Genomic DNA, 18488 nt, shown 5'->3' with positions numbered 1-18488 from the left:
ATAGATACCGCAAAAAAATTTTCTACCGGTTGCTAGAATTCCTATAATAAGAATTGCTATAAATAATTTCTCAAAAAGCAGATTGTGCGCCCAAAATGGATGTATTGTAAGTAACTGATTTCTGGTGCACTTCGACGTGGGCAGTAATCTGATTAGGTTTAAAGAGAGACTTGGTCTAAAGCTGCATTAAGAGATTTTACCCAGTTGTTCTTCACAGTTGCCGCTATAGCCAATATAGTCGTTGACAAAAGGAAAAGGTACAAGACCATTGTAGCTATAAACGTACAAAACTCCATGGCTTCTGTAAGCTCACCATGGACCTGAAAAGGCAAGAAACCTAGCGAAGGTTATAGGCAACGAGAAAGGGTCTGTTATCAGTGAAGCACGACGGCCTTTTCAGCTTACGTTTTTTTTGGGATTTCTTCATCCTGATGGATCGCGCTGACAAGCTGAAAATTCAGGTAATAGAGATTGTTTGGCTATCATCTTCCTGAGAGTACTACTCAATATAAACTATAAATGACTACAACTATCTGAAGAAGGTAATGTTTTGTCAGTGCTGAAAGGACCAGAAGCCATGAGGATGTAGTTTTAAATTCCGCTTCTGGGTTACTGTGATCGTGTCATCCTCTTTAGAAATAACTATTCAGAGTTATATACGAATCATTGTCGTTGAATTGATATTAAACGGAGTCTTATTCCACTCAGTTTTGAATAAAGCAGCGAGCCAATGGTGTTAAATCGTATAGCTGTTTCGTCTCCATTGACGACCGTTGCCACTGCGAACCCAAGCTCTTTTTATTATAATCATGCGGTAATTATGTTGATCGTATAACCAACCCACTGTGGAAGACGTACATCGTCTCCTGCCAGTTGTCTGTCTAATATTTTTGATAAACCCGGAAGTTCGCAATCTTTAGTGTCCCGCACAAACAGAATGTAACAATAGTTTTTTTCACCTCAGCGGAAGTCGTAAAACTCACGAAGTAATATTTATCAAAGAGGAAGATCTATAATGTGGACCGAGTAATCATCACGCATCGAACTTCGTATAGCATCGATTTACAATCAAAATTGCTACATGCGAATATGCTATTGACAAGGGCAGACTGATCGCATGAGTCGTGATTGTCCAATATAGCTGGCCATCTGCCATCCGATATATCTGTCTCAGAGATCTCTTTTACACCTGCAGTACTGTAACGCTTACACCATCCGTACGTCTTTCCGTTGTAATAAGACGTAGAGGGACGCTTTACGCCCGCGTCATCACTGTCACCCCTCACGTAAGTGCTCCGGTCCGAGTGCAAGTGATCGATTCTTCGTTAATGTACAAACAGCTGCGTGCCTATATGGACCCATAATCTACAAAACAGGAAAAAAAAAACGAAAGGAGTCCAACGAGTGTCCGGTTACGATTAATGTTCCGAAAACGTCTAAGTAACAACCAACGCTACCTATTTTAAAGCAAGCTCATATATGGCTTGATGCTACGAAGACCATGTGGAGGCGAGTTGCTGCGTGGACGGTGTGTGTGTGTGTGAAGAAAGTAATGAGCAAAAGCATGCTTTGACGAAATAAGCCTAACCATCATGTCTCCTTTGCGGCTGCTGCCGTTGCAGCAATAGCAGCAGGAGGCTACCCTTGCCGCTGCTGTGCATCGACGGTCGCTGCTGCTATTGTATTCACGTCAGCGCGTTTGTTATACAACGGTCAACAGTGGCTAACTGCTGCCGGCCACCGCTGCAGCCGCCGTTAACGTGTCGCCTTTAAAGTATCCTGCTCGCTTTGGTAGTACCCACGTTACACACGTCTTTTACGCGCTTGTGTCTACTAGGAATCAAAAGAACAAAGACGTTTTGTTTCTCTTGTTCTGTTTGCATAACGAGAATTCATCTCCCGAAATTAGAACTTCAGCAGGCAGCCACACTTGTGTATTTCACTGCAGCAGAGTACGTAATACTGTTGCACTTCTCAAATGGTGCCACCGTTACCATCTCAGCAGTGCCAGCAGCTCCATGAGCAGCCATTGCCTCTGTTCGGTACCGAGTAGCGCCAGCGTCAAGATTTTTGTCAGACGAAATCGCCGTACTGTTTTGGAGTAGCAAGCTGCGAGGAGAATCCATCGAGATAGCAGCGTCTGGTTTGGGTCTCTCTGGCAGTGGCAGGATAAATCAAAGCAAGTAAAGTGTGGCCGGTCATCTTCTTTCGTCACCGAAGTGAAGATTTGACCTCCATATAGAAACTCAGTTCTCCATTTACGTTGCTTCTTTTTTATTTCTGCTCTTTCGCCTCTGACGCCTTCATAGGACAGCTGTCCCACCCTCGGCATTCAGCCTGCGGGAACGGCAACAGTCCTCGGTTGGTCGCTCTTCATTCTTTTCGTCTCTCAGCCCGCCCGTTCATTTTCCCTTCCTTTCGCTTTGTGGTACGCGCGACAAATGGAACGAGACGCTTTTGGTCTATTTCTTTTTCACCCTCTTCTTCAGTGCTTCTTTCATTCTTCCTTTTCCTGCGTTTCTTTTTCTATGCTCTTTACCAGCTTCATCTTATCTTGAAATTCTCCTTTTCAATACGTTAGTAAAAACTCGAAACTCTAGTGGTGACTGAGTGAGCAGATGACAGCAGTGACAGACATCTTCTGGCGATAGAAGTAACATGAAGTAGCCAGAACGTTCGGGGATGGTACAGTTTGTCGTTTTGTTGGTGTTTCATGCAGGCGGGCAGGGTAGCCAGGCACGGAAGTATTAGCTGACTCGTCCCCCATTAAAATAGGAGGTTAGGGATCTTGAGACTACTATTACTTCTCCCAGCTTGCTCGTGGTGGTTGGATATTATAAGAGGTTACCGCTCCATCATTCCAGCTCCTTCTCTCTACATTCTGCCTCGTTTATCTGAAGCTATTTTGCTTCGTTCGATGCCATTGCCAAAGCCGCGCCTCGGTTCTTCCACGCCAGTAACGAATGAATGGCAATGCTAGCTAACTGGACGAAGTATTGTCTGCTCCGCTGCCTTCGACATTTGCAGAGAACAACTTCCCGCTAGCTTTGGTTGGCACTTCCTTTGGTCTTCTGTTCGAAAAAATCGCGCCTCGACCCTGCTCGGCCTTACAGAGGTCATTGGGCATACTTGGAGAAAATATTTCTGATGTTTTCATGTGGTGAAGTTTTGGGCCCTTAAAAACCTGGACGGGTTTCCCTAGAGAATCACTCTGAAATCTATTAGCGCACCATCTTATAGCTATTCGTACTCCCTATCCAATGCTACGGGAGGGTAGCACTGGCATTTGTTATCATTTTGTTTGGCGTGTCAGCTTTTCTCAGCTGCCATCTGCGTGTGCACCAATGGCTCCCACTCTTTATCTGGCTGGTGAAGTATTGGAAAGCGCACAACATCGCATAGCTGGGGTGAGACTTGTATGAAGAGCAGGCTTGGGTACTGTGGACGAAGAGGAGCAAACAACGAAGAGGAGAGCGTGTTAGATCGGACCTGTGGGAGCGCTTTGTGCGACCTTTGAATGTGGCACAATACTCGGTGTAGATTCAGACCAACGTTAATAGTGTTAAAGCGGGTGCCACTAGTGGCGATCTCGGTACCATTAACTGAGAAAGGTAAGTGAACGCTGAATTTGAACAAGCGTGGACGGCCTCGGCGACGTCGAAGACGAGTTGGAGAAAGTTGCAGTAGTGGTCAGGGTTGAAGCCAAGACACCTGATTCGAACAGGTAAAGACGGCGGTAGGCCAGCAAATAAGAGAGCTGGGCGCGACTTGAACGGAAGACGGCAGAACAGGAAGCTTTAAAAAGCGATTTTGGTTTAAGGGCCAGCTGAACGACGCATACTCACTGGCCGTTTAAATTCTTCTGGTCACTACAACCGAGAAAAGGTACTCTAGGAAAGGATGTTTCCTATGGCGGTTGCTGTCATTTCTGTATATAAGGAGCTTCTCTCAAACAGAGAAGGCAATGACAAATCTGAGAGAAAGGCTGACGTTAGTCGCTGGGCAATGTCGTGCTTTCTTTATTTTCGCTCTAAGTAGAAAATGGACAAGTGGACTACCATCTAGGGGGTCTAACTGGCGAGAAACAGTTTCGTAAAAGGGGGTAGCAAGGGATCCAAGTGGCACAGTGCAGCAGACAGACCGAGAAGACTCGAAAGGGCGGCGCACGACGAACCAGCGTATATCCATGAACGCCGTGCGAAGTTCTTGCTCTTCTTGCATCTATAGACGTCATTAAGCATAAAAGAATACCCGAAAGTAAACAGGCAGCAAGGAACTTAGATAGGCTTGTGTTTTATAAGATCCGAAATGGAAAGATCTAGATCGACGCTTGAGCAAAAAGCGGGAACTAAGGCCAACAAGCAGGTAGATCTACGACCTGCGCTCACTAGCGAACTAGATGACATTAACGACGATTTTGAAAACTTATAAACTAATAGGAGCTAATGGGAGTAAAAGAATTTCCTGTCCTGTAAGCTTCCAGAATCCTCTAGAAGGTTTCAAATTGACAAGATGCACACATTTCGATGTAAAGTTGATGCGAAATCACTAGTACCTATAGATAATTGCTTATATATCTGTAGACGACAGGCTTCTTTTCGATGATAAAACTAATAGTAATCGAAAAGAAAAAGCCACAGAATTACGGCATTTTTTTTTTTGTGAAATGATACGACTGTCCTATTTGTTCATCCGCTACCAACTGACAAGAACACAATCAATATCAGCAGCGTTGCGTTCAGTACATGTATGTTCTTCAAATACTTTACCAGGTTTTACATTTAGTAACGGGTGGTGAAAATATATAATCTAAGCACAGAGTGAACTTCTCTAGCGTTCTGCATCTGAGTGACGGTCGGAATGTAGCGCTAACCTGGACTGGAACCCTTGTAAACAGTTTGGTAAATACAGCTGCTCTGCAAGTTTGCCAGCAGTTCTATTTATCAAATGGCAGCTTCTACAATGGACGTGCTATTTCACCGGGGTAATTGATTTTTACGTATAATCAGTCACAATCGGGAAATTTAAGAGTCACCAGCCATTGGAAAATAATTACGTAGATCAAGATTATTGACTATGAAAAATTCTAGAATTTCGTCAAGGATGATAAAAACTGATCTTATCTGGTCTGATACGGCTGTACGAACTAACTAGATGAATAATAACATATAATAACATATAAATAATAGGTTAATAGTGAAACTATAAAACTAGGTACCACTGAATCAAAGTACCCATAGCGGTCAATTTCGATCATATTGATTTGAGCTGAATTAGACCTATCGCTTATCTCGTTTACCGCTACCTCTGTATCAAACAGCACCAAGGATTTTATGCTGGATTAAGTTGCAAAAAATAACCACAGTAGACGTCGTATCGGAAAGTTGAACAAGGACTTAATCTGGATAAATAGTTAAATAATTTTACAGAAGTCTTGAAGTCTACCCTTTCTAAGACCTCAGACATCAACATTAACTGGCTTAAACCTATTATAGGTCGATATTTTGCAGTGCAAGGATGGGGAAGCTGGAAAAGATCAATACTTATTCCTAGGTGTTCATTTCCCAGAAATGTAATAAGAATGTGCCGGTTTTTACGATTCTAGTCAACGGCGACGTCTGCGAATCCTAGGATTTATTTCACACAAACTTTTTGGGCTAAGCATTTATCTTCACCTCTGTGGTTCGTCTGGTATTGCCATTTAGCGTTCCACCAGACAGCTGGCTCTCAGCACGAAGTGAAGTCTCTTCATACCCGAATTCGACCCCAAACTACAACGGGTCGCTAAAATTAGCAGGTGAATACGTTACCCACCAAACTATCACGGGAACCTTAACCTCCTACTTCCTTCTATATCCCCCTACACATCGATATCTACCGATACGCACATAGTAGGAAATGTTTATATTTCGTGACATCTTTGCAAAACACCTACAAACACAGATACATTTATTCAAGGACACACACGATAACATCATATTAAACCATTTGAAGATGAGTTACAGGGGTACCAAGCGAATGAAAATAGAACGACAGTATTAATTATGGTATAACCTAAGCAGATGAAGGTGGTGGGACCTACAGGTTATTTAAATCGCTTCCGGTTGATAACTAGTTATTCGATATAGCCGTATGTGCCTCTAAAAACAGAAAGGATAGCCTCACAGAAATTGGGAAAACTTGCTCTTGCGCCGAACGTAGACAGTAACAGCGTATCGACAATTCAACCACGTAATTGCATCCATCTTCGTTACTACATGAACATGTCGAAATTAAGTACGTTTCGTTTAAAGCAATCGGTGGGACTCTACGAGATGATAAGAACCCGATTTTAAGTTAACCTAAAGATCTTCCTGTTATTAACGTCGAAACCGACTGGCAATCAATCTTAGGCTGTCCCTAGACAGACCACATACAGCGTTGGCAAAATATGCCCCCGTTGCTCGGCTATTAGTCAGCCATGTTTTTCATTGAACGATTTCAATAAAACAATGCGTTGCGACTTCCGAAGCAGATATAAGCTTTTTTCATAAACCAAATTTACAAGTTGCTCTCCTCTTTTTTCGCTGCTTATTTTTCTCGATCAATTAAATACTTACTAACGTAAACAACTGCTTACTATCGGAAATTGTTATAACGTGCAGCTCGTATGTTTAGCATGTCAAAAATGATAGTAATACATGATAAGATCAAACGTTATATTAAAGTTAATAATTATAATAACTTAATTATTATAATAAGTAAGCTCAAATAATCTTAAAGATGCCTAGTCGCTACGGACGTACGGGTTACTCGATTCATTTAACTTACCATTGCATTTGTACATCGAATTTGCCAGCTTCATATCACGGAAGGTCAAAACATCTCCGCCAAGGCTACCCTGCATGAATGGATCCTGCGTTACGATGGTGTTCAATTCGTAAATGTCCTTGCTGAAGGCCCACTCTGGATATTGCATTACCGAACCAAGATCGTACGGCACGCCAAAAGTCTGATCGTCTGCTTTTTCGAACTGCGCGCTCATTTCGGGATTCATGTTCTCAAAAAGAATTTTAATGTGCTCATCTCGATCGCTGCGTGACTGTTCGTGATAAAATCCTATTGCGTGGCCAATTTCGTGTATTACAGTACCTTCCTGACGTACATTCAGCGTTGGTGATATCAGTATGTAACACCCACCAGCGGCGACGATGACACAATGCATTTAACAGAAAAACACGTGTTATTACGTTAGGTCAACCAATGGTATGTGCTCACGACCGACAAATGTCCGGTAGCCAGAGATCGCATATGTGCTTAAGTATTTTGTCCAAGTCCTGCCCAACAATTGTCTCACTATACTGATATATACTCAATGTCAATGGACAGAGCTGATCTTAAATTGTGTTCTTACATTACTGTTCCCGCTAGGAGTATTTCAAACAGGCGCTCAGTTATACCTAGAGTCGACACAGGAACACGTTAGGCCAATTGATAAAGCAATTTTATAAACATGTTCCTTTTCATTTTCGCTTTGTTTCTCTTTTAAATCAGAACTAATCCGGCTAGTATCATCTGAAAGTAAGTTTCCTTTGCATCCCAGCGCACTTCGTGAAGTGAATCGAAACATCGAGCTCCATGATTAAGTAACGAACTTAACAAATGCCACTAGTTCGACTTTTGCTTGGTCTGGGGATCTCTGTTTCCCCTTTTTTTTTGTACAGCACAGTTCTTACTGGCGTTTCCATTAGCGACTTCGTGTCGATGGCCCTCTATCCCTTCCCAGCAGCGATCATCCAAAGCGTAAGGATCTTAAATTTTATTTTCGACAGAACAGGCGTTCGTTCATTCGTTGACCTCGATTTTGACGGACGTTTTATTAACGACTTGTTATTTTTCTATAATCAATGAGTAATCGCCAGAATGCCTGAGAACACAAAAAACTGGAAAAATAAAGGTAATGATTAGAGAATTTATTGCGTCTTGGTGAAAATTATAAAACACGCAGTAGCCAACACCATTTCAGATGGTGAAACACAGCTAGAAAAGGACTAAGCATGCAGTGAAGAGCAGATTCATCGACAAATAACGGCGTGAATTATTTTTTACGGCACCTGCAGCACGGCCAACCGCTTTCTACCTACCCAAGCAGGCTTACTTAGCCTGGGCATTTTTTTGCTTCTTGTTGATCAAATTTTTTCATCATAAATTCATTTGTGATGAAAGGGATAGAAAAACTCATGAATGAGTTTTCCTGAACGGGCCCACTTTTGTTCTAGTTAGGCCGACAGACTCATTTGCACGGCAAAGTCTACGCACCTGTACAAGCGGAACATTAACGCTCTTCAAAGCCACCGGATGCAACTGGCCACCAGCAATGTACCATCATCGCAATATTATTATTTCATCACGGTGCCATATTATTTTCTTGCACATTAGCACAATAAACCTTCCCAGCAAGGCAGGGAAACACTACGTTTCTGCCTGCACAAGTATTACTTTGTCAGCAGTCTGTCGCTAGCTATTCGAGAATTGAATATGCCCTACGAAAAACAGTAATAAAAACATTAATCCTATACCCTTAAATGAGTATACATATATACATATTGTGTGCACTAAAGGTCTCTTCTCTTAAAAACTGTTCTAAGGAAGGTTCTGTTCCTGTGAGACAACGCATACACTGGTGAAAATGTCTAATAAAAATTTGTTAGCCTATGCGAGAACAATATCTTCCTCAAAAACCCACGTGCCGTTATACCTCGCTGCGTTCACCCTAGCGCTGCTATATTTTATGGCCACCATACGTCGAGCGAGGCTGACTACTAGGTTCCGGTACCGATGATAATGTACAAGGCAGAGATTGCATAGGATCGGAAGAAAAGGCCAGTAGGACTATCGCGACTTTCAGAGGATATATCGGCTGTGCGCAAAAGTGCGAGTCTGTGTGCGTGTCCTCCATCTTTTCCTCATTTCCTCTTCAAACACTTACAAACCGATTCTCTCGCTTCACTTTCATTCTACCGTAATGCATGCACAATAGAAATAAAATACCAGGCGGCATCTACTCCAGACCAAATGAACGAACCTAGCGATCGAGCGCGGCGCTAGCACTATGGCAAATAGGGAATCGTATACGCACAATTCATAATGTCACTATTGAAATGAGCCATTACGACACATCCGGTTGTAAGACGATAAAGCATACTTATATTGCTGACTTGCGTTGGGTCTTATCCGTTCATGCATCTTCCGGTATCCATGGTAATAGCAATAAACACGTTGAAGCGTATGGGAATGTTAAGGTCAAAAAATCAAAAAGCGTTGACGTCCTGTAATCGATTGCTCGTTTTCGCTGTCCCATGGTTTAACCGGTAGCGGTAGTTGAAATGGATGTTCAGCTAACAGCTTAGAAATCAACCTTGAATCCTCATGCTCACTTGATTACGGTGGGGCAAAGGCAAGGCTAATTGCTGATTGATATATTGTTTACGCAATGGACCGGTGAACAATTTTTTGGGCCATTCCTGAACTATTCGCGGGTTAGCCCCATTTTGCAGCACCTGAGCAGCTAAAAAGTGCCTAATCTTATGAGGAGATATAATGTTTGGGTTGACGTCAACATTAATGGCAACTTCTTCTAAAACCTGACCAATTCGCTCTCTAACGATACGAGCAACCTTACCGCCCCTATTGAAAGAGAGAAACAACGAATCTGTCTTAGCACCGCGTTTTATAAAAATTTCTCTAACCGGCGGCCTAAATATTTTATATACAATAATATAATACCAAATGTATGAATAGTAGCACAAGTAGATTGTAAAATGCCCAAAAACAAGGACAAAATCGGTCGATACCATTGCGTTAGCTCGGTTCTTGCCACGCACGCCCAAAATCGATTTCAAAAAAAATATTTCATTATTTCAAAGGACACAACGAATATCCTATTGCTTAAAATTGCACGCTTTGTATTTAGGATTCTGCGCATTTCTTAGGATCCGAACGTACTCTGACCAATTAAGCCAACTATTACGAAAATAGTATCTCTCCCAAACGTTAGGATATGTCCGCTTTTGTAGATGTGTGGGCCTGCCAGTCCCGTTTCTAGGTACAGAGTCGATTTAAGTTTGCTATCTATCTTTCAATCTGATTCTGATTATTATTCGTAGAGAATGAAGCTTGCGCGGAAGGTCTCCCGGTCTTAGGCCTCTGGAATCCCATCGACCGTTTCATGAGACCACCCCACTGATTCCTTCAGACTCCCTGTTTATTGCCTTTGTCAGCCGTTCTCAATTCATAACTGATAGCCAGCAAGAACTAGTAGCCTAACAAATGCTGCGCGCTGCTTTTTCTTCCTCAGAGCAGGCTTTAAGCGATTCATATTTCTAAAGATGGATAAAAGACGTGCCGTAAGTCTATTTAAAATTATTAATACTTGTAAAATAACGCCTAGATACATTGAAAGTTTGATGCGACGCCCAATAAATGTTTTTAATTTTGTGTTTACTCATCCGACCTGTTCACTATACACCTGGTGAGGATTAATTACAAATACTAGGACAGATAACAATAGCTTCAAACATAGCACGCATAGTTACTTCAGGTAATGTTAATGCTTCCAGAACACAATGTTCACGCTGCTTTCAACTGCGAGGCGACACGACACGGCTTCCAGAAGCTGTTTCAAATTCCCAAATCATTGATGCCATTTTTATCTCCCGGGCATGTCAGCTTCGTCTTAATCACTATAGCAATTTCCGACATATATTAGAAAACATAATAGGTGTTCTAGCAGCATTTTTTGCGATAACCATCATGTGGGTGTATGCTATAAGAGTCCGCCTATTGAAGAAGGTATTTTGCACACAACCCCTGTGGAAACGTAAACTTCTATCGAACGAATGAACGCAATCAACAATAGATGGCTTTATCTGAATTGGGCTCAGAATGACTGTGGTTTTTTTCTTTTGTCCCTGACTGATTGCAGTCATGTCTGCTCTGCCTGCAAACGAAATGTAGAAATACGATATAGGTGCACCCCTACCCATGGCAGAATAGCGAAGGAGACGCAAAGGCGCCTTAGCCTGTCATAGGCAAGCAGACAATTTTGCAGTTAGAAGTTGAACCCATTGCCCACCCATATATACACAGAAGATACAAGAGGGTCTGAGAATTGAAAGCGACAAAACTCGAGATCCCGTTTGAAAATAATGTAACAAATTTAAGCTACATATGTATACGTAGCTTGGCGGACGATAGTCTTTTTCACGAGACTAGTGGATCCGTATTACATCATGTGGATGCAACAGAGAGGGCTGCGCAGGCACTCAATCGACTGTGATCTGACTGACGCTAACTATCAATGTCTGATTGTACATTGTCTACTCAGCTTATCACGTAGTTAACATAGAAATTCTCTTTGCTCTTTTAATCTAAACATGTTATTGTTATTAATATCCTTAGAACTTGAAGTAATTTGACCGAAAAAAGAACAGCGGACACCATGAAAATCGTCTTCTGTTCGAATTCTGAAAGATATACAGACGAGCATACATAGGTATACTTTTAAATGATCGTGTTAAGCAACATTGCTTCTTTGACTTTTAATCCATCTTATAGTTAATTCTATCCTCAGGTTCTGCCGAAAGTGTTGTAGATACGTGTCACCTAAGACGATTGCTGATATGACCACCGTCGTGTCTCCGCCTATTAAAGGAACTAAAAAAGCCTCGCAAATACCTATACACGAGTAATACTCATATGCGTGCATAGTGCGCACATAAGACTACTTGCTAGTCGATGGGTGCGTATTTATTCTATAGTAGTCCGAATATCCGCAAATAGTCTCTAGCAGGCCTCTAGACTGTGACATGAACACATGTGTAGGCATGAAAAGCGTATCTGAAAGGCATATTCAGTTTTAAAGGGATGGGACTGTCGGGGAACGGGGGTTTAGCTTAAAAGGATGTACGCGACAGAAAAATGTGCAGAAGATGTCGTGCTGGTGTACGAGATGTTACGCCACGCTGTTTCGTGCCAATAAATCAAGGAAGTTGCGGCGGATGGTGGTGCCGTGCTTCTCGGACCTCCCAAACTACATAACGTTGGCGTTTGTTTTACCAGCCGGCAAAACTAGGTCTTTTAGTATTCCGCACTTCCACCTGCATCTTTTAGGTACTTTGCTGTCATTTTCGCTGGTGTCTTCTTTTTCATCGCCCTCATCGTCGCCCACAAGCTAACATTCTGCTCCTGACCGAGAGAAAGGCCTTCTGTGGGCCTTCTCCTTGATGTGAGATTATCATATTCCGTGATATAGGGAAATCTCGAAATATGTGCTGGGCTTCGATTTAAAAATGGGAAACAACAGGCGTCTGCATAAAAGGCCCAGTGTCAAAGCCCACATAGAAGTAGCCCTCCCAAACCGCCATACGTGAGACGTTCAAAATTCGACCTAGCATGGGTGTTAGCAAACTATCCGAGGTCATAGACATTTTCGATTGAAGTTCGATTGACGCGAAAAGCAGTGAAACGAAAAGAAATCTGCTTTGAAAGCAGCGATCTTGGTTGGTTCTTTATTTCAGACCAGCAAGCACATAGAGCAGAAAACAAAAACTGTCTATGCGGATCGGTATTCAGCGAATGTTAGTTTCAAAATTGTGCTTTACATCAAGAAACAGAATTGGGATCTATCAAAGGCAACACGACAGCGAGTCGGAATCGTTAAGAAGCTTCATTTAGTGTTGCTTACGAGAACAGGCCGTTTACCGATATAAAGATTTGATGAAATAGAATAGAGGAATACATGGAATTACATGACGGAACAAAAAATTCATTGAGCTCGGCTGTATTTTAGATACATTTTTTCTTCGATCTCTATTTTTATAGGCGTCTGAATGCAAGCCATTTAGCTATTACGATCTGCGAGTGTTCACAATGCGGGAGAATAAAGTTTTATACAGTTAAAGGGAGGAATGTCTACGAATTCTCGCTTCCGTATGAGGGTACTATAGATTATACGGTCATTGAACGGTAGCCGTATCACGCAATGTAAATCATAAACCCAATGCGATTTGCTATCCTATTCATTATATCGAGTGATTGCTTTTGACGTGTTGGATTGTTTTTTGCCGAAGGAATCCTACATTCTCAGAAGCACGTTTCAAACTGCCTCACTCTCTCATGTCCTCTGACCAATTCCCGCAAGCAGTTTCCATCAACGTCAGGTCAAACCAGCAGGAAGGCAACCGGTGGTACGAGCCTCGTAGAAAGTCAATATTGTTATGACCTAAATCCTAGTCGGAAGGATAGTTCGAACAGGATGAATTTTACAGGATCTAGATTAAATGGAAGTAGGAAAATGCGCGCACTTCGACGCAGAATGTATGCTAACACAAACTTACATCGAGTTACTTGAAGAAGTTCGGTCCTGGTATATTTCAATATGTGTGCACTTCGCTTCTTCATGTTCCAAATCACGGTTAAAGAGGCTCCTTTATGCATTATTTTATTTATAAATTACGGAGCACGGTTTATATTTTGCTGTGACAGATACGTTTAGGGTGTTTCCTATATGAATATTTAGTTGCTGCTCGATCATATGCTAGAGAGTCGATTACCATTCAACTTCGGTTCAGCGTTTCGCACATACATTACGTGGATTTATTATAACATACTTACAAAAATAGCCTGACGTGGAGTAAATTGATAGCGGTATGGAAATATTGGTGTGGCTGTCCTGAACTTATATAACTTGGTATGTAACTTTTGAATCCGTATCTTACAGGGGAATACATTAGTGTGAGGTTGTTATATGACATGTTTAATAGTTGAAGCTATTATTAAAGCCAGGTCTAGCCTAGAAGTTGTTTTTATCAACAAACTCCTGAGGACATCCATGAACATGTATATAAGTGATCTGTGGTTGTTCAAGAAGCGGTTACATCCTACCTTAATTTTTATCTTGTCTAAAAAGATTGCCGTTTTGTGATGTACGACATACTGAAACTAGAAATGAAAATTTATTTTTGCACCCCATTCATCCTTTAACGTGTTGAAAAAATACTGCGATTAATTATGCAGTAGATATGTATACATACCTTTACACATCCGGGACGCTGTAAGTTAATATCCTGGTAAAAGACTTCCCCCTGAACGAGGTCCTGAACTAGCCCTCCCAGAATTGCACTTTGAATTGATGCAATGCCCATCGTACGACCAATCAGAGACCAGCAACTATTATACAAACAAAAAAGGTGCAATTTTAATTTGTTAATGGCAATATCGCGCTTGCAATTGTGGACGCCAGAACTCATCAGATCGAGTGAACAGTTCGGTAGGCAAGCAACTGTTTATTCTTACAAATTTTAGTCGGGACGGAGAAACGTTTATTTGTTAGACAAAAACGCTCCCTTCCCAATAGACGCTACTATTTACGCCTCCGCTACGTTTCATATAATTCAGATATATGTCTACGTAATCATATCGTACAGATATGCTGTCAAGTTCAGAAAATGTAGTTTTAAGTTTAATTGAAAACCATGTTTTTCAAACTGTAAACTCTTTGTTATAGTCTCATAATAGCCAATACTGGTCTAACTCTAGAAGGAGAATCTTTATGCCGTGTCGTTTAAGCAAATTAAGTTAATGATATAGTCATTATTAGCGTTGTCTCTTTTCTAGGAAATGTTTCAAGTTTCATATCTTAAACCGCAGTAGCATTGCGTCCAATAGGCTGACCTTTAGCACAGAACGATTCTTCTTATACTGAAGCCCATAAGTTACTGAACCTAGTGTGCCCCTCGGTAACTCGCTACCATAGCCTAAAACTCCGAATGCAAGGCCAGAACCAACTTCTTACAAGCATCCCACAATTGAAAATCTATTTTAAATTAGAATTAATGCTACGTAGACTATATGGTATCCGTTGTTCTAAGACATATAGCTACGCGACAGATAGCACAAACAACATGCCTCATTCGTATCCCAATGCACTCTAATCGAGGGACCCCAAGGCGGAAAAAGAGTACCCAGATGGCGGTGGCCAAAAAATGGTGCTTGTAGAAGCTACAGGCTCTAATTGTTGATCAGGAGACGTTCAATTACGCTGCCGAAAGCAAGCAACGAAGGCTGGTAAGAAACGACACCTCGGGCAAGCAAGCGCCCGCTGGGGCAAAAGAAATCAATAATCTTTTCTGATCCTGTTGCTAGTCCTGCCATCACCTTCACCACCACTGCTATTATTACCGCACGTATATACGAGCTGTACAACTGACACCATAATAGCGTTATGGTCGTAACTAGCCAGCCTCGACTAAACAACCACCGGCTGTTGTCGTGTCAAACTCAATAGCAGTAACAACAAACGTGCTGGAACAAGCAGGTAACAGCGATATCGAAGTAAACGGAGCAAGGCGCATCGGGGACGGTTGCAAATGCCCCTTCGTCCGCCCATCGGGGGCTAGATGGTGAACTTGCGAAGAGCGACCAGCTACAAGCACGACTACGAATAATAATGTGGGATTTCCTTTTTCTTCACACAAGCCGACAACGTTTCACGCGCAACCCCACCTTTGGCCGTACAAAAAAGTATGACTGGCATTTCCTTTGTTCTGCTGCCGAGTACAAACGTGCCATGGAAGGTTTTTGGGTAGTCGTGGCTACTATTAGTTGTCTGATCCTGTTTTACCCTGTGACTGCTCTCTTTCTTTAGCATTCACTCTGTCCAGACAAATCATGGCGACGATCCGCATTGCAAGGAAATAACCTCTCGCGACTGGTAGCTGATGACAGTCTGGTTTACAATTGGTTGTATTATGAAGTCGATGCGTCGGTTTAGCTCCGATGGTGGCTCGTTTTTCTCGTAGAGTTGCCGAGTCGGGTTCGTCAGTTCAGCGGATCATTCCCAGCTGCAGCTGTTCCTGTTCTTCATTTAATTGGTTATGCACGTGCTAATATACTAAAAAAATATACACTTCCGTGACAATAGGATGCACAGTTGTTCGCCACCTGCGCACTGCTAATCTGTGCACTATAGGAAGCTGCAATGCACAGATTCTGTCTCGAAAACGTTCTACCGCCGTAATAAAATTACATTCTCAGCACTCAACGTACTAGCCGGATAAGCCTGCCAGCAGCAATGGGTACCAGATTGTACCGTTAGTCATAAACATTTGTTTTTTGGCGCATAAATTTGGATTCCTGCATGACATCCTATAATAGATTGTTGGGTGCGAGACATTTCGAAGTATTATTAATGGTTCAATTAGCCATATTAGTGATTCAGTTTTAGGTGGTTTATATTAATACTTTTCGACTTTGCAGATGTTGTTTGGAATAACAGTGCCATAGAGTGTATACATCATTTGAAAAAGCCGATCTTTCATCTGTTTGCAAATCACTTAGAAGAAAATATTTACCACAGCTCTTGCGACAAAAGGGTTAATAAAAGGGTGATATAATGGTTGTGGCGCTCACCGTTAGCCAGTACGTGCTGACTGTTCACTATAGTAGCTTTTAGGCTGGACATTTTGTGGCCTAATCTTCTGTGGCTTTGGTTACATGTTTTGTAACCAGGTCGTCCTTCTAAACGTTTGCCTTACTTAGCCATCCGCAGAAAGTACAAAAACGAGTATACGAAAAACGCGACTGCCTGTTAGACAAATAGCTATTGTAGAAGTGCTGGTGTGTAGAAGCCTGGCCATTTGAGACATGTTTTAATAATACATACGCATTATGATAGCTGTCAACTTGTCCAGTACCGTACGAAACGCGTTCATTCCTTGTTGAATAGATAAAAATGAACGTTTCGCAATTATATATCAAGCTACTATAATAAATATCAATCTCCGTATAAGTATACTTCCTCTGTATCCTTCAAACTCACTTTAGCCTGGATTATAGTTAGCGTCATTATCGGCACTCCCACCATAAACCTCCACTATTACTGCTTCGAACGCACGTACACAAAATATTTTCTCCTAAGCCAATCCAGTAAGGGAAAATTTCGTTGTCGAAAGGCGCATGGACTGCTTATGCCATTGCTGCCCCTCGAAAGATGTTATCCACTAAAGGTCAGTAATGTCGATGGTGCTGAGGCCAGTGTGGTCGGACAGGGAATCGCCAGTCGGCGCTGCCGATAAATTTGAACGGTATTATTGTTTTCGTATAAACGTCTGCAACTAGGCATGGGATTGCGAACCGGGCGAATAGTACGGGTGTAGTATAAGAAGAGTGGGAACTGGAGCTTACCTGGGGGGAGGGGGCTTATCGAAGATCGATAAGGGATAGAAAATGGGGGCGCACTTTGGGGTTCGGGCATTTAACAAGTTTAACTGACTAGCGTCTGGTAAAGGAAGAGCCGTCGTTGTCGCCTTTTCCTTCGCCTTCTAATTAATGTAGAGATAGAAAACACGGTTCGACCGCTAGCTGTGCCTCCGCCGCGAGCTTGTTTGACGTCGCTGGGGCGCTGGCCGCAGCCGCTGCTGTCGTTATTGTTCTCATTTTCTTCTCAGCTTAGCATTAGCAGAGGTGCCCAGAAACAGAGGAGGATAGCGCAGCACCAAAGCGCCTAAACCAGCAGCTCGGGAACGGAAACAGCCGAAGGAAACGCACGCTGTCTCGCTGCCCATTCTTACACCTGAGGACGCTAAGTTTACCATCAGTCTACGGCAAGCGTAACGATTCAATGCGTTCATCCAACAGGACCTCGCAGCGCTGCACTAGACTGTGCTTGAAGCTTCTACTGCTGCTATCTCAAAAAAGAACGGGTTGAATATGAGCGAACGGGCGGACGTAGGGGATAAGAAAACCGTACGTATTAATATGACCTATCGTGACCACGGTCGCCGCCGCTGCTGCCGTTGGCGTCAGCAGCAATAGCAGCCAGACGAGAGACTAAGGTCCGTTTGCCGTCTGCGAGGACGAGGCTGATCAAGGGTGTTTTGGCTGCCGTATGTTCTCTAAGCTTTCCAGCTTTGTCGCTAGGGCCCAAGTTCGGCATTCGGCTCCCTCCACGTGTGAGCTGACTTGATGAACGTACTTGCTGAAATAATTGGTGAGAGAACAATTGTTACAACTATATGCCATTACCACGAAAAGACCGAACTGATATTCTGCCCTTCGCAGTATAGTATAAGGTGACCAGCCGAATCCTGTCCCGCCGCGCAACGATGCACGATCCGACCACATGTCGCCTCGTTGTTCGAACAAACGACTATTCAATCATGTATGCTGTCAAGGAGGCACGCATTTCGCTGCAGCGGTTTAATGATAGGGAAGGTGATGACGACGACGAAAAAGAAGCAAACTGAACGAGGCTAAGATGACAAGGAAACGGGTTAAAAGACGACTATCAAGCGGGAGCACCCCCGCCCTCTCGTTTATTGATGACTGGGAAGGGGAAGTTGGCGCAATGGAAGCTTTGCAAGCGGGAATCAAACTGACGAATCAGCAAACGGGAAAGCTAGACGCGTACACACGCCAACATAGACACGCGCACAGGCGTACACATATTC

At 42.7% G+C, this 18488-nt stretch overlaps 1 protein-coding gene and 1 long non-coding RNA gene across 3 annotated transcripts in view; both read right to left on the bottom strand.

The window, feature by feature from the left end:
* LOC111267846 (blastula protease 10) overlaps nt 1–18488 on the bottom strand; it is a 75177-nt gene that overhangs the window by 34194 nt on the left and 22495 nt on the right. For both annotated transcript variants that reach the window (XM_086971463.1, XM_022846400.2), the window contains exons 5-6: nt 14073–14208; nt 6811–7135 (exon numbers count right to left, since the gene is read on the bottom strand). In XM_086971463.1, coding sequence (XP_086827589.1) covers nt 6811–7135; nt 14073–14208 — 461 coding nt within the window. The remainder of the gene's footprint in view (nt 1–6810; nt 7136–14072; nt 14209–18488) is intronic.
* LOC147752480 (uncharacterized) lies at nt 7483–9735 on the bottom strand. The gene is made up of 2 exons (XR_015313974.1): nt 9185–9735; nt 7483–7922 (listed from the first exon to the last, which is right to left on the bottom strand). It is a non-coding gene; the product is annotated as an uncharacterized LOC147752480 (long non-coding RNA).

This window comes from Varroa jacobsoni, unplaced genomic scaffold (genome assembly GCF_002532875.2).
Source record: "Varroa jacobsoni isolate VJ856 unplaced genomic scaffold, vjacob_1.0 scaffold_1229, whole genome shotgun sequence".
Taxonomy (NCBI): domain Eukaryota; kingdom Metazoa; phylum Arthropoda; class Arachnida; order Mesostigmata; family Varroidae; genus Varroa; species Varroa jacobsoni.
This window is presented reverse-complemented; position numbering and strand designations above follow the sequence as displayed.